The following is a 19,300-nucleotide window of genomic DNA, read 5'->3' on the forward strand; positions in this document are numbered from 1 at the left end:
ATGGGCCAACCAGGAAATTACAGGAGAATTTAAAAAATTCATGGAAACCAATGAAAATGAAAACACAACTGTTCAAAATCTTTGGGATGCAGCAAAGGCAGTCCTAAGAGGAAAGTATATAGCAATATAAGCCTTTCTCAAGAAACAAGAAAGGTCTCAAATACACAACCTAACCCTACACCTAAAGGAGCTGGAGAAAGAACAGCAAATAAAGCCTAAACCCAGCAGGAGAAGAGAAATAATAAAGATTAGAGCAGAAATTAGAGAAATAATAAAGATTGGAGCAGAAATCAATCAATCAAGCAGAAATCTATCAAAATAGAAATCAAAAGAACAGTAGAACAGATCAATGAAACTAGGAGCTCGTTCTTTGAAAGAATTAATAAGATTGATAAAACCCTGGCCAGACTTATCAAAAAGAAAAGAGAAAGGACCCAAATAAACAAAATTGTGAATGAAAGAGGAGAGATCACAACCAACACCAAAGAAATACCAACAATTATAAGAACATATTATGAGGGGCGCCTGGGGGCTCAGTCATTATGCGTTTGCCTTTGGCTCAGGTCATGGTCCCAGGGTCCTGGGATTGAGCCCCACATTGGGCTCCCTGCTCGGCGGGAGGCCTGCTTCTCCCTCCCCCACTCCCACTGCTTGTGTTCCCACTCCCGCTGTGTCTCTCTCTGTCAAATAAATAAATAAAATCTTAAAAAATATATATATATATGAGCAACTCTCTGCCAGCAAATTAGATAATCTGGAAGAAATGGATGCATTTCTTTAGATGTATCAACTACCAATACTGAACCAGGAAGAAATAGAAAACCTGAACAGACCTATAACCACTAAGGAAATTGAAGCAGTAATAAAAAATCTCCCAACAAACAAAAGCCCGGGGCCAGATGGCTTCCCAGGGGAATTCTACCAAACATTTAAAGAAGAATTAATACCTATCCTTCTGAAACTGTTCCAAAAAATAAATAGAAGGAAAACTTCCAATCCCGTTTTATGAGGCCAACATTACCTTGATCCCCAAACCAGACAAAGACCCCATCAAAAAGGAGAATTACAGACCAATATCCTTGATGAACTTGGATGCAAAAATTCTCACCAAAATACTAGCCAATAGGATCCAACAGTAAATTAAAAGGATTATTCACCATGACCAAGTGGGATTTATCCCTGGGCTGCAAGGTTGGTTCAACATCCACAAATCAATCAATGTGATACAATACATGAATAAAAGAAAGAACAAGAACCATCTGATCCTCTCTATAGATGCAGGAAAAGCATTTGACAAAGTACAGCAACGTTTCTTGATCAAAACTCTTCAGAGTATAGGGATAGAGGGTACATACCTCAATATCATAAAAACCATCTATGAAAAACCCACAGCGAATATCATTCTCAATGGGGAAAAACTGAGAGCTTTCCCCCTAAGGTCAGGAACACGCAGGGATGTCCACTATCACCACTGCTATTCAACATAGTATTAGAAGTCCTAGCCACAGCAATCAGACAACAAAAAGAAATAAAAGGCATCCAAATCGGCAAAGAAGAAGTCAAACTCTCACTCTTTGCAGATGATATGATACTTTATGTGGAAAACCCAAAAGACTCCACCCCAAAACTGCTAGAACTCATACAGGAATTCAGTAAAGTGGCAGGATATAAAATCAATGCACAGAAATCAGTGGCATTCCTATACAACAACAACAAGACAGAAGAAAGAGAAATTAAGGAGTCGATTCCATTTACAATTGCACCCAAAACCATAAGATACCTAGGAATAAATCTAACCAAAGAGGCAAAGAATCTGTACTCAGAAAACTATAAAATACTCATGAAAGAAATTGAGGAAGACACAAAGAAATGGAAAAACGTTCCATGCTCATGGATTGGAAGAACAAATATGTGAAGATGTCAATGCTACCTAGAGCAATCTACACATTCAATGCAATCCCCATCAAAATACCATCCACTTTTTTCAAAGAAATGGAACAAATAATCCTAAAATTTGTATGGAACCAGAAAAGACCCCGAATAGCCAGAGGAATGTTGAAAAAGAAAAGCAAAGCTGGCGGCATCACAATTCCGGACTTCAAGCTCTATTACAAAGCTGTCATCATCAAGACAGTATGGTACTGGAACAAAAACAGACACATAGATCAATGGAACAGAACAGGGAGCCCCGAAATGGACCCTCAACTCTATGGTCAACTCATCTTTGACAAAGCAGGAAAGAATGTCCAATGGAAAAAAGACAGTCTCTTCAACAGATGGTGTTGGGAAAATTGGACAGCCACATGCAGAAGAATGAAACTGGACCATTTCCTTACACCACACACAAAAATAGACTCAAAGTGGTTGAAAGACCTAAATGTGAGACAGGAGTCCATCAAAATCCTAAAGGAGAACACAGGCAGCAACTTCTTTGACCTCAGCCGCAGCAACTTCTTCCTAGAAACATCGCCAAAGGCAAGGGAAGCAAGGACAAAAATGAACTATTGGGACTTCATCAAGATAAAAAGCTTTTGCACAGCAAAAGAAACAGTCAACAAAACCAAAAGACAACCAACAGAATGGGAGAAGATATTTGCAAATGACATATCAGATAAAGGGCTAGTATCCAAAATCTATAAAGAACTTATCCAACTCAACACCCAAAGAACAAATGATCCAATCAAGAAATGGGCAGAAGACATGAACAGACATTTTTCCAAAGAAGACATCCAAATGGCCAACAGACACATGAAAAAGTACTCCACATCACTCGGCATCAGGGAAATCCAAATCAAAACCTCAATGAGATACCACCTCACACCAGTCAGAATGGCTGAAATTAACAAGTCAGGAAAGGAAGATGTTGGCAGGGATGCGGAGAAAGGGGAACCCTCCTACACTGCTGGTGGGAATGCAAGCTGGTGCAGCCACTCTGGAAAACAGTATGGAGGTTCCTCACAAAGTTGAAAATAGAGCTACCATACGACCCAGCAATTACACTACTGGGTATTTACCTTAAAGATACAAATGTAGGGATCTGAAGGGGTATGTGCACCCTGATGTTTATAGCAGCAATGTCCACAATAGCCAAACTGTGGAAAGAGCCCAGATGTCCATCAACAGTGAATGGATAAAGAAGATGTGGTATATATATATACAATGGAATATTATGTAGCCATCAAAAGGAATGAGATTTTGCCATTTGCAACGATGTGGATGGAGCTGGAGAGTGTTACGCTGAGCAAAATAAGTCAATCAGAGAAAGATATGTATCATATGACCTCACAGATATGAGGAATTCTTTTTTTTTTTTTAAGATTTTATTTATTTATTCACAAGAGACAGAGACAGAGAGAGAGAGAAGCAGAGGGAGAAACAGGCTCCCAAGGAGCAGGGAGCCCAATGTGGGACTCGATCCCAGGACCCTGGGATCATGACCTGAGCCGAAGGCAGACACTTAACCATCTGAGCCACCCAGGCGCCCGATATGAGGAATTCTTAATCTCAGGAAACAAACTGAGGGTTGCTGGAGTGGTGGTGGGTGGGAGGGATGGGGTCGCTGGATGATAGACACTGGGGAGGGCATGTGCTATGGTGAGCGCTGTGAATTGTGCAAGACTGTTGAATCACAGATATGTACCTCTGAAACAAATAATGCAATATATGTTAAGAAAAAAAAAAGAAGATAGCAGGAGGGGAAGAATGAAGGGGGGGCAATTGGAGGGGGAGATGAACCATGAGAGACGATGGACTCTGAAAAACAAACTGAGGGTTCTAGAGGGTAGGTGGGTTGGAGGATGGGTTAGCCTGGTTATGGGTATTAAAGAGTGCATGTTCTGCATGGAGCACTGGGTATTATACTCCAATAATGAATCATGGAACACTACATCAAAAATTAATGATGTAATGTATGGTGATTAACATAACATAATAAAAAAAAAAGAAATATATTCTTCTTGTAGGTTAACAGTTACTTTTCCAAGCAAGTACCCTATCTGCTCTGATCCCTGCCTTGGAAACCCTGAAATTCTTCATGACCCACTGATTAAGGAATAATTGGGTCCACAAGAGGCCTCTAGGACACTCACACTATGGTCCTCACTTATTCTAATTAGTCATTAAACAAGATAGACTTAATCATACTCCCACAGGACTTCCAGGATGGTGGGTACGTAAGCCAAACACCTTCTCTTGCTTGGATCTGGTATACAGCATCACTGTCAAGATGGCCATAGCCCAAAGTCTGATCTCAGCCACCAGAGGATCAAACGGACAATTTGGGTTCAGTTGAAGAAAATGTTTTCTAAGAATCAGAATTATCTGCAGACAGTAGATAGGGAGCCACCCTGCCCTGGAGGCATCTAAGCAGAGGTTGGATTATATTGGATCGTGAGACTATATTGGAGGTGGCACAAGCTTTGGCTGGGAGAGCAGGTCCACTCCAATTATGGGATTCTATAATTCTATGATTCTAAATTGGGCATCAGTAAACTACAGACCATAGCCAAAATCCAGCCCCGCCCCAACCCATTTTTGTAAATAAAGATTTATTGGAACATAGCATGCCCATTAATTTACATATCATCTACTTTTGAATTACAAGGGCAGAACTGAATAGTTACCACAGAGATCATTTCGTTTCAAAGCCTAAATTTTTTTACTCACTGGCCATCTACAGGAAAAATTTGTCAACCCCATTCTAAAAGCCTCCTAGGATGAATTCTTTGATAAAGCAACCAATCACTTCTAATTTACCTTTCTCATTAATCCAGATGGCATAGCTACTAGATTGTTTTCCTTAAAAAGATGCCTGTCTTTGTTTAGGATATTAGTAAAAAATATTCAGGTGATCCCTCAGAGTCAATACGGCTTCCCATGCTGTCAAATGGACAACGAAAGGAAAGTCAAGCTCCTGAGATTCTATAATATGCCTTTTCTCCTATTTCCATTGTGAGAGGACTGAATTACAGAGTCAACCTGAACATAGCAGCAAGCTCAGCAAAGCTGAAAGCAGATACACACTGAGCTCCTACCTGCGTCCTATGGAGCTTTACATGGATGATTATTTACAACTTCACCTGTTACATACAGGTAGATGCTACTACTTATGCTTCATAGTTGATGTGACGGGGGTTTAGGGAGGCTCCAGAACTTGCCCAAAAATCACATATGGAGCCAGGATGTTGCCTACATTTCAATTCTGAAAACTCTGCTTCCCATCCATTTATCAGCCCAGACTTAAGATATTTTGAGTTGCTATACTAAGCAGAACAAAATCTAGAGCCTGAATAGACCCACAACCCAGCCCATGCTGTTAATGTCACATTTAGATCACCAAAAAAAGCAGAGACAATAGGAATATCTTTTTTTAAAGATTTATTTATTTTAGAGAGAGTGAGCAAGCAAGAGAGTTCACAATTGGGGGAGGGGCATAAGGAGAGGGAGAATCTCAAGTAGACTCCCCACTGAGCAAGGAGCCCAGTGCAGGTCTCAATCCCATAACCTAGAGATCATGACCCCAGCCAAAAACAAAGAGCTGGAAGCTCAACCCACTGAGCCACCCAGGCACTCCTGAGACAATAGGAATATTTCAGTGGAGGACCCAAAGGCTCCCAACTCCAAATAATTCTGGAAGAACCACCTCACCTAATTAGCTTGTTTTACCCTAACCTATTGATGATTATTTTAGGTAGAAAGAAAAATGTCTCTGTTCAAAGTCCCATCTGAAGATCCTGTGGTTAAGGAGGGAAAGATTGAATGTTAGACTGTTTTGTTATCCAATAATGAAACAAATATAGAAAAATGAAATCTGCCAGCAGTTGACCCAGCGAGGTCAAATGCCACTCAGTCAATTCTTTTGTTCAGCTATTCCTCAAAGAGGAAGTCACATGACAGGAAAGACGTGGGGACTGAGAATCAAGGACATAGAGGAAACCCACTGTATTTCCAGTCCTGTTGTGTACAAAGTCCTTCATGTGAAGCTGCTTTCAGCTAAAGGAAAATACAAGAAGCACTCTTCATATTAGACTGATGTCATTTGGAACCCCAAAGGCAGATGGGGAGGGGGAATGGGTTGGTCTAACTGCTCTGTCTCCGCAGAGCTTAGATTGGAGAGGAGATGGAAAAGGAAGGGAGCTCTGAGGGCTCACTCAGTCACCCAGACTCTTAAAAGAGCATTAAATTTGGTATTGACTAATCCAAATATAGCACCTACAATGGGTGCCCAACAAATAATAGATGCTCAATAAGTATTTAGGGAGGTGGGTTGGGGGGATGGGATAACTGGGTGATGGGCATTAAGGAGGGCACATGATGTGATGAGCACTGGGTATTATACACAACTGATGAATTACTGAACTCTACTTCTGAAACTAATGATATATGTTGGCTAACTGAATTTAAATTTTAAAAAATAAGTATTTATTTAACGAGTGGATGAATCAGGCTTTCATTAGAATGTCCTGGAGAACTGTGCTGGGAAGGGTACGGAGGCAGCCTCAGAGCTCAGCAGGAATGAGTGGTATGACTGATGAGTGATGTCTGCATGACGTGGAATAAGGAAGTGCAACCTAAAGAGTCAGTGACTGTTTCTTCTTTATTGCAGTGAAAATGTCACCTTACACCACAGACCGTGTCCCTCAAACCTACATGTGGAAATGGCAAAGAGAAAAAAAGGAGCAGAAAGGGAATAGTGGATGAGGAGAAAAAGCATTAGCAAAATTGGGAGGAAGAGGGGAGGGAAAAGTGTTAACCAAGAAAAGAAGAAAAATGTCATAGGCTGGCAAATCCTGACCTAGCTTTCAGTGGGAATATGCGGCATTTCACATGGGCCTTCTGTTTTTACCAAGGTTAAAAGGACTCAAGGAACCACAATGTTCTTATTTTGGGGGTCAGAATGCAAACAATCCTGGTGGGAAGAACAGTCTCAGAGTGGAAGGGCTTGACAAAGCAGCTCTCCAAACATCAGCTTAGCAATCAACTCTTCAAGAAAAGAAAATGTGGTCACTTTGTTAACTGATACCTCCTGGATTTTCCAGAACCAAGTTGATTCCAGAATCTATAAAAGATATTGTTCCTCAACCCATTTTGCGACCATTTGACTGGTTTCCTGGATTCCTGCTAAAAATAAGAAAGGGATTGGTCCCTGCAAACACAGCCAGGGTTTCCTGCCCATGTCAGACCGCAGGTGATATGCAGAAGCAGGAAACAGCTAGACCTGCTCCAAGCCCACACATAACTGAACCTCACACGTGAATCATGGTTTGGCTCAGAAGGTTGCACGTGCTCAAACTGAGAAAGAAAGCAGACGTGGGACTTCCCTCTTGCCTGTTTCTGGAGGAAGTGAAATTACACTTTTGCAGCACTGAGGTATATCTTTTGCATAAAAGTGGCCTTTTTCTTTTAGAGACCAACATTCTGGTTTTTAGGCCCTTGAGAGTAGCCATCTGGAGAGTTTCTGGGATTGCATATGCATTTCAGCACAAGAAAAAGCAGAGGAAGTTGCCAGTGAGCAGAATAAAGCAGGAAAGGAATGTGTGACCCCCCCTCCCCCCCATAGTCAAGGTCTCATGGCCACTTCCTCACACCTGACCACCATGAGCAGCAATTCCTGCCGGTAGCATGCAAATTTAAGTTGTGCTGGAATTCCCATCATTCTACACTTCTCTTTTCATTGTTTCTCCATGAATAGAAAAGAGAACTTCCTTGAACACAGCAATCGCAGGCTTCACATCATTTCAGGTGTATGAAAATTCCAAAAATAATTTGTTTCTTTTGTGTTTAAAATGCATTTTCATTGCTTATTTTCCTGAGTACATAGGCGATGATTGTTCCACACCCATCCCTGTGTTTGCTACTTAGTAGATTCTCACTAAAAATGTGTCAGATGAGTAAAGATATGCTCCTTGTTGAAAACTCCAAAAATATACAAAAGTGAGAGGGAAAAGTTTAAATCATCTATAAAACCTACAAGCTGGATACCATCGCTGTCAATGAGTTGGTGTATATCTCTCTTGTGATATATATGTGTACATGGTGGGGGTCACACTAAGTGTCTATCATGCTTTTATCACTTAACATTATGGCATAAGAATTTCTTACGTTACTAAAATTTTTTGAAAATATAGTTATGTATAACACCCAGTGCTATCCACAACTAATGAATCATTGAACACCACATCAAAAACTAATGATGTACTATATGTTGGCTAACTGAACATTATATTAAAAAAATAAAAATTAAAAAAGACCTAATTACAAGATAAAACAAAGATAAAATAAAGAAAATATAGTTATGATGGCTGTAAAATATTTTGTCATATGGATGCAATATAATTGCACTCCTGCTGGCTCTTTTAGCTATTTTCCACTTTTTGCTATGGTAGAAATGAAGAAGACTGTCCAAACAACAAGACAACTGTGTGCATTCAGAGATATAGTAACACCTGCATAGAGAATGATCTATATTCGCCTTGCTTTTATTCTCATTGCAGAAGAGTGAGAATGCAACAGGATCTATTAACAGGTAAACAAAAAGTAAGAAACTGTCAGCATGTCTCCAAAACCGGGTCAGTGTGAGGGTTTTCTCGTGATGATGAACTAGCCCTGCGAGAGTCTGACGAGTGTGTGGGGATTTTAATAGACTTATTGGAAGTACTCGAGGGCACTCACCTCTAATTTTTCTAGTGGTCAAATCACTCTACTGAGCTACAAATTTATAACTAACTCATTTATAAATTAGCCAGGACATCCCATGCACAGGCTTGCTTCTCTGGCCAAATATAAACTGGACACTGGCTCATACATTAATCCCTCCCTGATATAAGTAGATTCCTCCATGCATGATAACCTAGCCATGAATAAACCCAGAACGTCACCAAGGTTTTAATAAGAGTGAGTTCCACCTGTGAACCTGGACAACTGGTCTATTTCTATCTGAAAACAGCTGTCACTGCATCAGGGGCAATATGCCGCCATTCAGTCCCCTGAGAACTTTTCCTGGGTTGCATACAGGTGATGGTGTCGTGATACATGTAAACGGAAACATGATGTTTTCAGCCTCAGCGCTGTATCTGGTTCGTGGTAAGATGGGGGGTTGCCGTGAGGGTACCATTGGGAGCTTCGTTAATTGCTTTGGATTATTTGGCTACCACTGAATGTACTAAGATGCTCCCTACTGGTCTTAAAGTAGTGATGGAGCTGGGCTTCGATGAATCCTGTGCTAGATCAATGGGTCTGGAAACACTCTTCCAAATTACGGGGTCTAATAGGCACAGAAGGAGATTCATGAAATTATGTTCTCCTAACGATAGAACAAATGAATTGTTGCTTTAAAAAAATGAGTAATAAAGAGGCACATTCTTTTTTACCCACCTATAATGAGTACATGAACTTAGCAGCAGAACAAAAAATTAAAGATGTAACAGCAGGTACCCACTTATTGCCAACTGCGTACACACACACACACACACACACAGAGGATGTATAAGTGTGTATATACATACACAAATATTCCTGGGCCACTGTCTGCTTTTCATCAATCAAAAATCTAGATTAGAGTGTGGATTTTCTCTTTGCTTAAACATTTCTGCATGGAAGGAAACAACAGTGTGCGGATCACTGGCTTTGCCTCTGGATGCGGAGGACAGTACACACTGAGGTTTCCAGCGTGCAGCAAAGCCGAGTCCTCTTCAGGTCTCTACAGTTCTGCCTCAGGTAATGGCATCTCCAAAGCCTGGACTTTTAGGCTTGTGACAGTAGAGCTCCACAGGACTTATGTCCAAGATTTCCCCTCCTTTCTCGTGTGTGAACTGCCTTCCCCCGCCGGTGAATGGGAGCCCAGGCCTTGGCCTTGACCTACAGCGAGCCTAGGTAAGGTGGAGGCGCGGTGTCTCAGTAATGCTGATGTTGCCATTCACCTCTGCATTTACAGTAAAAGGAAACTGATACTGGAGTCCCAAGAGAGAGCCGTCAAGGAAACTTTGAAACATCAGAGCAGAACGTGAAACCAAAGGTTTCTTTCAAAGCCGGAAATCTCCTGTGAAGGAAGCAGTAAGACATGTGGTCGCCCTTTTTCTGAGAGCCCACTGCTGTTGCAGTCACTAGCCTGGGGCTGGGGGGCGGTGGGGGCAGTTAGGGTGGTTACCTGTTCAGGATACAGGGCTGCGTCTGCATACCTAGGACAACATGATTTTCTTCAAAGTCCTGATGGGCCTTAGTATTCTGATAGACTCTCATTTCCCTATTTTGCCCAGAGATTAGCCTAAAGAGGAACTGGTGGCTTGAGGAGAACTGTTGTATGTGTTTGTCTCAGCAGCTGCCTTCTTTCCCATCTGTTCAGTTTGCACCAAGCTCGCTGGCTGCGACTTAGGGCTGGCGTGTGGTTGGGGCTGAGCCATGAACGGCCTCGGGGGTGCCATCCTCTTCTGGGCGGTAGTAGCGTGCGCTAAAGCGGACAAGCCTTTGGGAGAGACAAATGAGGCTGGATTTCAAAAATGCAAGAATGCCTTAAAACTACCTGTTCTAGAAGTCTTACCCGGAGGGGGCTGGGATAACCTGCGGAATGTGGACATGGGACGGGTGATGGACCTGACTTACAGGAGCTGCAGGACCACAGAGGATGGACAGTACATCATCCCCGATGAAATCGTCAGCATCGCCCAGAAACAGAGCAACCTAGAGATGAACTCCGAAATCCTGGGGTCCTGGGTGAATTACCAGAGCAGCACCTCCTTCTCCATCAACTTGGAGCTTTCCCTTTATTCCAAGGTCAATGGCAAATTCTCCTCTGATTTCCAGAAGATGAAGACCCTTCAAGTGAAAGACCAAGCTATAACTACCCGGGTTCAGGTAAGAAACCTGATCTACACGGTCAAAATCAACTCAGCTTCAAAACTAAGCTGGAGGTTTAAGAAGGAGCTCATGGACATCTCTGACCGCCTGGAGAACAACCAGACGCGGATGGCCACCTACCTGGCAGAGCTTCTGGTCCTCAACTATGGCACCCATGTCATCACCAGTGTGGATGCTGGAGCTGCTCTCATCCAGGAAGACCACATCAGATCCTCATTCTTACAGGACAGCCAGAGCAGTCACACTGCTGTGACCGCATCCGCTGGGATTGCCTTCATGAACATCGTGAACTACAAATTTGAGGAGAACTACACATCGCAGAGCGTCCTCACCAAGAGCTATCTCTCAAACCGAACCAACTCCAGGGTGCAAAGCATCGGAGGGGTTCCTTTTTACCCAGGCATCACCCTCCAGGCCTGGCAGCAGAGCATCACCAACCACCTGGTGGCCATAGACCGCGATGGCCTGCCTCTGCATTTCTTCATCAACCCCGACATGCTGCCTGAGTTGCCAGGGCCCTTGGTGAAGAAGTTGTCTCGCACGGTGGAGGCTGCCGTGAGGCATTATTACACGTTCAACACCTACCCTGGATGCACAGATGTCAACTCGCCCAACTTCAATTTTCAGGCCAACACTGATGATGGCTCTTGCGAGGGGAAAATGACTAATTTTTCCTTTGGAGGAGTTTATCAGGAATGCACCCAGCTCTCAGGGAAGGAGGTTGCCCAGCTCTGCCAAAACTTGGAGCAGAAGAATCCGCTCACTGGTGATTTCTCCTGCCCCTCTGGCTACTCCCCAGTCCACCTGCTGACCCAGATCCACGAGGAGGGTTACAACCACCTGGAGTGTCGACGGAGATGCACCCTCCTCATCTTCTGCAAGACGGTGTGCGAAGATGTGTTCCGGGTGGCAAAGGCTGAATTTAGGGCTTTTTGGTGCGTGGCGAGTGGCCAAATACCAGAAAACTCAGGACTGCTTTTCGGGGGCCTCTTCACTGGTAAGAGCATAAACCCTTTGACAAATGCACAGTCCTGCCCGGCTGGCTATTTTCCACTGAGACTTTTTGAAAACCTCAAGGTATGTGCCTCTCAGGACTATGAGTTGGGATATAGGTTTTCCGTCCCCTTTGGTGGGTTCTTTAGCTGTGCAGTCGGAAACCCCTTGGTAAATTCTGCCATAGCCAACGATTTGGGGGCACCTTCTCTAAAAAAGTGTCCTGGGGGCTTCAGCCAACACCTAGCCCTCATCAGTGATGGATGCCAAGTGTCCTACTGTGTCAAGGCCGGGCTTTTCACAGGAGGTGCTCTGCCCCCCGCCAGGCCCCCACCTTACACCCGGCCACCCCTCATGAGTCAGGTTGCCACCAACACTGTCATCGTGACAAATAGCGAGACGGCGAGTTCCTGGATTAAAGACTCCCAGACCCACCAGTGGAGGCTGGGGGAGCCGTTAGAGGTGCGCAAGGCCATGGGGGTCATCCACGGGGACGGCAGTGGCCTGTCAGGGGGGGCAGCAGCTGGGGTCACAATGGGAGTCACCACTGTCCTGGCAGCCACCATTGCCCTGGCCGTCTACGGCACCCGGAAGTACAAGAAGAGGGGCTACCAGGCATTGGAGGACGAGAGGCAGAGTTTGGCGGCGGGCTCTGCAGAGACGGGGGGCACCCCTGACCAAGAGCAGGGGCAGAGTCCAGCCTAAATCTCTCCGGAGAAACGTCTCTCTCGTCTCTGTAAGCAGGCCTTTCATCCCTTCACTCTTCACTTCTGCCTTCCTGAGGACTGGCGTGGCAGGTGCAAGAAAAAGCAGGTATAACTTTGTGACTTCCTTAGGGCTCCCAGCCACAAAATGAACAGAGCTGCGTGGACAGGGTTGGGGTGGGGTAGGAGAGCCAACATGACTTTTTAAGCCAAAGTCATCGTGGGGGCTAAAACATGAAGGGGGTATCTTCTCTCTGTGTGCATCGTTGATTATCTTCACCTGAATACATACGTGAGAAAAGAGACGGGGGGAGCATGTTGACCTTTGGATTTGGAGACCATGTATTTAATCTGAGATCGGCCACGGTTTCCAATTCATGAGCTGTAAGAATTTCTAAGTGTTACCCTCCTACTCTTTTGTTTTTTAAAAAGTCTCTCTGGAGTTCATGCTCCTGGAGGCTGAAAGTTCCACCAGAAGATACGGGAAGTCCCGCATGGCCACTGATTTTCACTGTTGAGGGCTCTGTACTGATGAACGGGGTCCTCTCAAGCTCATCTGAACAGCAAGATGTTGTCTCTACTAAGTCCCACGTTTTCCAGCCTTCCAGCCACAATCCTGACTCACTCAGACCAGGTCACTTTTGGACTTCAGACGAGTGTCATAAAGTCCTCAAAAAAATATTTTAACTTATAATCTTCTATTAGGAGGTCAAGGGAGAAGGGATGGTTTGGAGACAAGGCATAAGTTAAAAAAAGGGTGAGAACTGGACAAGATCCAGGCACTCAGGGGAAACTGGTTACCCTTAACCACCTCCCTGGCTTATGGAGCTGCAGATTGGGGTAGAACAAGCATTACAGTTTCCTGGTCTCTGTTACCAGAGTACTACCCCTGCTTCGTCCATGAGGGGCCCTTCCCCTTTCTGTCCTCGCATCACATGTACACACCCCCGAACACACATGTGTGCACCCCCTGAACACATCCCCCAGACACACACACCCCAAACACATGTGTGCACACACACCCCCACCCTCCCTCCACACACCACATTCCAACAAGAAGTCTCCATTTTTCTAGGGGCAGGAGACAAAGTAAACCCACACCTAAGTATTATTTCCTCCCTAAAACAAAATAGAGCAGAACCTACCAATTATGTACCTTACCTTTGTTTTTTTTCCCCCAGCAGAAAAGAGGCTAACATGATCAAATCTATGTTTTTAAATGAAACAAAAAAGGCATCCAACACCATTTGTGATACATTTATTTCTGTTCCAGGCTGACTTCCCTCAGGCATCCAGCAGGATGCATGAGTGTTTCCTGGCATTTGGGGCTTTGCTCAACTTTATTTATTTCTTTTTTCTTTTTTTTTGAGGGGGGAGGTTTGGCCCAATTTTTATACCAATCTCACCGAATTGTAACGATTAAGGTGAGTCTACTAATACCTCTCCACGACATTAAAAAAAATTTTTTTTTTAATTAAGTAAATTCTACTCCCAACATGGGGCTTGAACTCACAAACCTTGAGATCAAGCGTCACATGCTCTACGCACTGAGCCAGCCAGGCGCTCCTTCTCTACAACATTTTTAATAGTTACATGTCTCTTCACCGAATCAGATGCCACGAATGAGTTAATTTTTATGAAGGATAATCTGTCCTCACCTCGTTAACATTCACAATCATGAGTTTAGGCTTACATAAATCCTTCTGAGAAGCCTGCAGCATCCCAGCCTGTGGGAAGATGGGAAGGAGGCTACTCGTTCGTCTCACCCTCACCTTCACACTCACACTCACACTCATCCCCGGCTGCCCAGCCGCCAACACTGATTTCTGCAACCTCGTCTCTGAACTCTGCCGCTTAAGCATTAAAATAGTCTCCTAAACCTCTGGGGGTTTTGTGGGTAAATTTCAGCTGAACTAACCACTTCTTTGCAAATTCCCCCATGAATTCCTTGAAGACGACTGAGTCAGAGACAAAGTACAGCTAAGGGCTCTCAGACTTTTAATGCTAACTGCCCTTTGAAATAGAAGTTCTTCACAAACTTACATTTCTAACAAAATTATGCATAAGTATGCATTAAAATGTGTACTTAAGGAACACGTGTCTGACTGCTCATCCACAGGAAATGAAAATGCGGGGGTTTGCAGTTTTCTGGTCATTTTGCAAAGTCAGAACCCAGAGTGGGAATTTCACAGGCTCTGCTGTCTTGACCCAGGAGCTCAGGCTGGGCTCTGTGGGAAGATGAACCCCAGCTTCGCGAAAACAACACTCTCTAGACTCTCAAAAATAGAGACACATTTGGGTGATCAGGGCAGCTTTGCATTTGCATTTTGTGTTCGTGTTAGTGTAGGGATTAATACTAAGTATTTATTTGAGAAACAACAGCCTGCAAATTACTGAAACATACCCTACATAGTAGTCAGGTGGAGGGAACTGTAAGAAACATTTGTGTTTTTTAAGGCGGTCTTTCCCACATAGATTCACTTACATTTCCCCAGCCGAGGCGGTGCAGTCTAGTTCTTGAGAGGAACAAGAAGTCAAGCCCGGTCCCTTGGTCAAATGTATGGGTGGAAAAGATGTGGGGGGAAAAAGAGAAAAGGGATTCCCCCACCCCAACTTGGGGCTTGTGATTGCTTACAGATCGGGGAAGTGCCCCAAATGCCTCACAATTCGGTGCCCTAATCTGCAAAAAGCAGAAGGTTAACAGCAATTTGTGGTTGTTCACTTGCCATTTATTGTTCTGCACATACACCTCATGAGCACCAGGTGGCGATGTCCTCTCACAGAGCAACACCAAGGACTTCAAAACACACCAGTTACAAAGATTTACATTAGGACATTCGCCTTCCCTCTCCCAGAAAACCCCCACTCAATTGCCAGTGACCACAGACAAGAAAAGGGGACAGGGCCCTTTCTTGTACTACATGCGGCCTGCCCCCTACCCTCTCATGCACACAGCAGTGCAATAACAGGACGAGTACTTTTGACCAAGTGTAAAACCACAGAGAAGTCCAAGTTTTACAAAAAAGGTAGAGGAAAGGGTATGAAACACAAAGGCACGCACAACCACATATACACAAGTAACCTTTAAGGGATGCGCATCTGACAGAGTTTGTCCTCAATCCCATTTGTCATCCCTGGAGACTCAGGAAGGGAGAAAGTAGGCTGCTGGTGCATGAAAGGAAAGGCATGGGATTCCCCTCGCGGGCCAGGAGACACAGCGGGAACAGCAGTGGTGGGAAAACATCCTATGTTGGAGGGGTGGGTGCTCAGGACCCCTGCTTGCAGGGTTCTCACTGAGCCCGAGACTGTGCCTTTCCAGGCTGGTGCAGGGAAAGGGCAAAGGGATGCCCCCGCCTTGCCTGGCACAGTGTTAGAAAGGAGATTCAAGATCCCTTCTGCCTAGAAAGCCCCCCGGAAGAACAGCATAAGGATGAGGTCACGCCTATGGAGCATCTTCAGAAAGGAAGAGAACCGGGGCACAGACATAGTCAGCATCCTAGACAGGGAAGTCTTGAAGTATGAAGACTCACTCTCAAAGTGGTATTGCCCCTGGCACCCTGCCTGGTCCATTCGCAGTCCTCTCCCTTCTTTGCTCAGCTGTCCCCTTCCCCGTCCATCCCTTCTTCTGCCTGCTGCAGGGAAACCAGCCTCTCCCCGCTGACCACTGCCAGTTGTTAGAGTGTATTTTCTTCCTCTCCCCACCTACTCCACAGCTGTGTGTTTCTACTCACTGACCCTCAAATCTTTCCTGATCCCGGTGGGTGAGAAGCTCAGCAGACACTTGACCCGGGTCTCCTGCTGAAGGCGGAGATGGTACTAAGTCTACAGTGAGGCTCTTCAATGATCTCTGTTACACGGTAGCCTGGCAGAGGGCACGGGGTGTGATATTAAACACCGCAGCGATGTCCCTTCCACTGAGTTCATATGTTTCCTCCCGACTGTGGCAGGAAACTGTGCCCTGTGGTGCAGTGAACTCAGGTCCAATGTCCTGGTCCGCTGGTGAGATAAGATGGTGGCCGGCTGACGGGAGAAACTGGACCTAAGGTGTCAGGAACAATTCCTCCTATCAGAGCTCCCTCTGCTGGAGCCAATTAGCATCTTGATAGCCATTTGAAGAATGGGGAAAGGCTCAGCACCAGCATGTCCCAAGGAACTGGGTGACACTCAGGGGAGTCCACTGGCCACACGGACGTCAAAACGGTTATGGGCAAACAGCAAGGAGCTACAGAGCCAGTTCGCAGGAAAGCCTGGCTTCAGGTTCTAACTTAAGTACCATTTCTGAAGGTTCTTTTGTTTCAATTTTCTAGCATCAAAAACCTTCCAAATATTATGAAATATATATGGATATATATACGTCAAACCCCCAAAACATGAGGTATATAAATTCAAATTAGTATCCAGAGGAACTTCCCTCAAACATATAGTTCAAAGAACCCACTTTCAAAGGGGGAATTGGGTTTCCCTTCTTGATCCCCCTTCTCTCCTCCCTGACCCCCAATTTATTCCTTAAGGGAAGCGAAAAGCAAGAGGAATGCTGGAGAGGGGATAGAGTCTTGGGACACAACCCAAATGCAGGTTGGACTGGACCATGATGTGGTCCCAACCCTGTTAGGAATGAGCTAGAAAGTCTCCCTCCATGCTCTAGGTCAATCTGCAACAGATGAGGGGCCCAGCACCACCTCTGAGATCTGATTAGCAAATGTACATGGAGACAGATCAAAGCCCTCATAGAAACAAGACTGGGTGAATTGGTTAGATCCAATCTTGAAAGAGATATAAAAAGGGGTCAGTCCAGCCCTCATCTTACACTTCTTCCCAAGCACAGTTCCTTGGGGCATCTGGCAAGATGCATGATTGTTACCATCTGGGTCCAAGTTTACTATGGGATGGGTTGCAAAGGGTGAGGAAAGTTAAGGAACCACAGCTTGATTGTTTGATCCCCATCAGAACTGGAGTTTGACAGTTTGCAAAACAGAATGGGAGAACAGGATGGGACTGTCCACCAACCTGGCCCAGTGGTGCATACACGCACACACACATATATATGCACATACACAGATGGCACAGAGCCCAGCGTGGGCTCTACTCACAGTGACTTGATGAAACTCATGGAATCTTTGAGCTGGTCTGGGATGAGTTGGGAAGAAGGCTTTGGGCTCCTCTCCCTGAGGACAGTTCAGATGCTAAGTGGGATGCAGACTCTGGTCTGATCAGAGAGGGGCTGGAAACATCATGGGATGCCACCCCAGAGAGGAATCCCAGAGTCCATCCATCCACACAAGAGAACCAGATGCCTCTTTGGACAGGTCAAAAATGTGAGGAGGGAGGGCCCAGAGAAGCCAATGACTGTTATGAGAGCTAAATGTGCTCCCAGAAGCCTTTGCCTCCCTGACCCTCTTGGTGAGAAGTGCTTCCTTGCTGTACACAGAGGCATTGATTTCTGATGTCACAGCAGTTTAGCAGTTCACCCCTTTGCCCCCCAATCTTGCACAGTGAGAGCTCCTCGCCTCCAGAGGAGGAGAGAAAAGCAGAAACTCCGCTCTCAAAGGAGAGTGGAAGCAGCAAGAAGCCAGCTGAGGTACTGAATCTCAGGCTTCACAAGGCCAGGGTATGGAGTGCCCACGCACTGTCCGTACCCTAAGTGTGCTGACTGTGCCCCCTACTTAGGGGGGTGGGGGGGTTCTTGCCTACCCAGCACCGAAAACTCCATGGGAACAGACCGAGGATGGCCCTCATCCCTTGTCCCCTTTGTGGCGGATGAGGTTTATGAATGATGTCACCTTACTCAATCTCACTCCCCGCTGTGGCCAGGGGGGATGGGGGATGGGGATAGGACAGAAGGGGAAATGAGGGAGTCGGGAGGGCATGGCACCGACTTCCACCTTGATTCTCCCGCTTCCTGCCCTGTGGTCCCCACAGCCCCTCCTGGCCCAAAGACCCCCCTCCCCCCCCAGCTCAATCCTTCTCCTGGGCAGTGCTGTCCTCTGAAATGCCCTGGGCAGCCAGTTCAGCCAGCACATTATCCAGGTAATTGGCGTCTGGGTAGCCGTGACCTGTGAGATTAGAGCCGAATTCTGTCTTGTGGTGGACCTCGTTCCAGATGACGGTATCTGACTCGCCCGTGGTGCTGGAGGTACCGATGGCAAAGATGAGGCGGCGATCCCAGGCCACGAGCAGCAGCTTCAGCACCTGAGCGAGTCAAGGCAGGAGACCAAAGGCAGACACTTAGTGCCGGTCAGAGACGACGCCTTGGACGGCAGAGTCTTCCCAAAGGTCCACCTCTTCTTGAGTCATGATGCCCCAAGCGGCACAGTGAACAGCAAGAGTTTGGGTGTGGTGTCAGGGAGGCGCAAGTCTTGGTTCCGTCACCAGTGAACTGTGGGAACTTGGACAAATGATGTCACCTTTCTGAGCCTTAATTTCCTTACTTATAAAATGGCAATGCTATGATCTGCTAAATGTTACCAGCGCTTTCATAGTAGGGACTGGCACATACTACTCAACAAACGTTAGCTACCAACATCACGGCTAAAAGATAGGACCTAGGAATTCAAGGCACTTACGATCCCAGAGCTTCGGAAGCTGTGCCTTCGCTACCACCCCCTCCCCGAAGCGGGTATTAGGGCACACGCAGCTACAGACGTGCCATAGTTCTCCAGGGACGTGGTTGAAGTGCTGTGACCTCTACCAGGCTATTTCATATGTATTTGCTCTCCTAGTCCTCACGAGCACACTTGGAGGCAGATCTGGCA

At 45.5% G+C, this 19,300-nt stretch overlaps 2 protein-coding genes and 1 long non-coding RNA gene across 6 annotated transcripts in view; 2 read left to right on the forward strand and 1 right to left on the reverse strand.

The window, feature by feature from the left end:
* LOC123856376 (uncharacterized) overlaps nt 1-7,222 on the forward strand; it is a 207,355-nt gene extending 200,133 nt beyond the window's left edge. The window contains exon 4 of the long non-coding RNA XR_010406858.1: nt 6,605-7,222. This is a non-coding gene — a long non-coding RNA (uncharacterized LOC123856376). The remainder of the gene's footprint in view (nt 1-6,604) is intronic.
* Nucleotides 7,223-10,287: 3,065 nt separating this feature from the next.
* On the forward strand, nt 10,288-12,685 carry MPEG1 (macrophage expressed 1). The gene has a single exon (XM_045893591.3). The coding sequence runs from the start codon at nt 10,396-10,398 to the stop codon at nt 12,547-12,549; it is 2,154 nt and encodes a 717-aa protein (XP_045749547.1). The 5' UTR covers nt 10,288-10,395; the 3' UTR covers nt 12,550-12,685.
* A 413-nt stretch (nt 12,686-13,098) lies between these two features.
* DTX4 (deltex E3 ubiquitin ligase 4) overlaps nt 13,099-19,300 on the reverse strand; it is a 39,335-nt gene continuing 33,133 nt past the window's right edge. For 3 of the 4 annotated variants that reach the window (XM_064576374.1, XM_064576373.1, XM_045893593.3), the window contains one exon: nt 13,099-18,737. In XM_064576374.1, the coding sequence (XP_064432444.1) occupies nt 18,504-18,737 (234 nt within the window). In that variant the 3' untranslated portion in view covers nt 13,099-18,503. The other variant, XM_045893594.3, reaches the window with a different exon arrangement.

This window comes from Mirounga angustirostris, unplaced genomic scaffold (assembly GCF_029215605.1).
Source record: "Mirounga angustirostris isolate CCGP_5_RB_7025 unplaced genomic scaffold, mMirAng1.0.hap1 SCAF_13, whole genome shotgun sequence".
In the NCBI taxonomy this organism is placed as follows: domain Eukaryota; kingdom Metazoa; phylum Chordata; class Mammalia; order Carnivora; family Phocidae; genus Mirounga; species Mirounga angustirostris.

Bases quoted from the DNA above. Each gene is read 5' to 3' on its own strand.
- MPEG1 (XM_045893591.3), top strand. From the start codon at position 10,396: ATGAACGGCCTCGGGGGTGCCATCCTCTTCTGGGCGGTAGTAGCGTGC.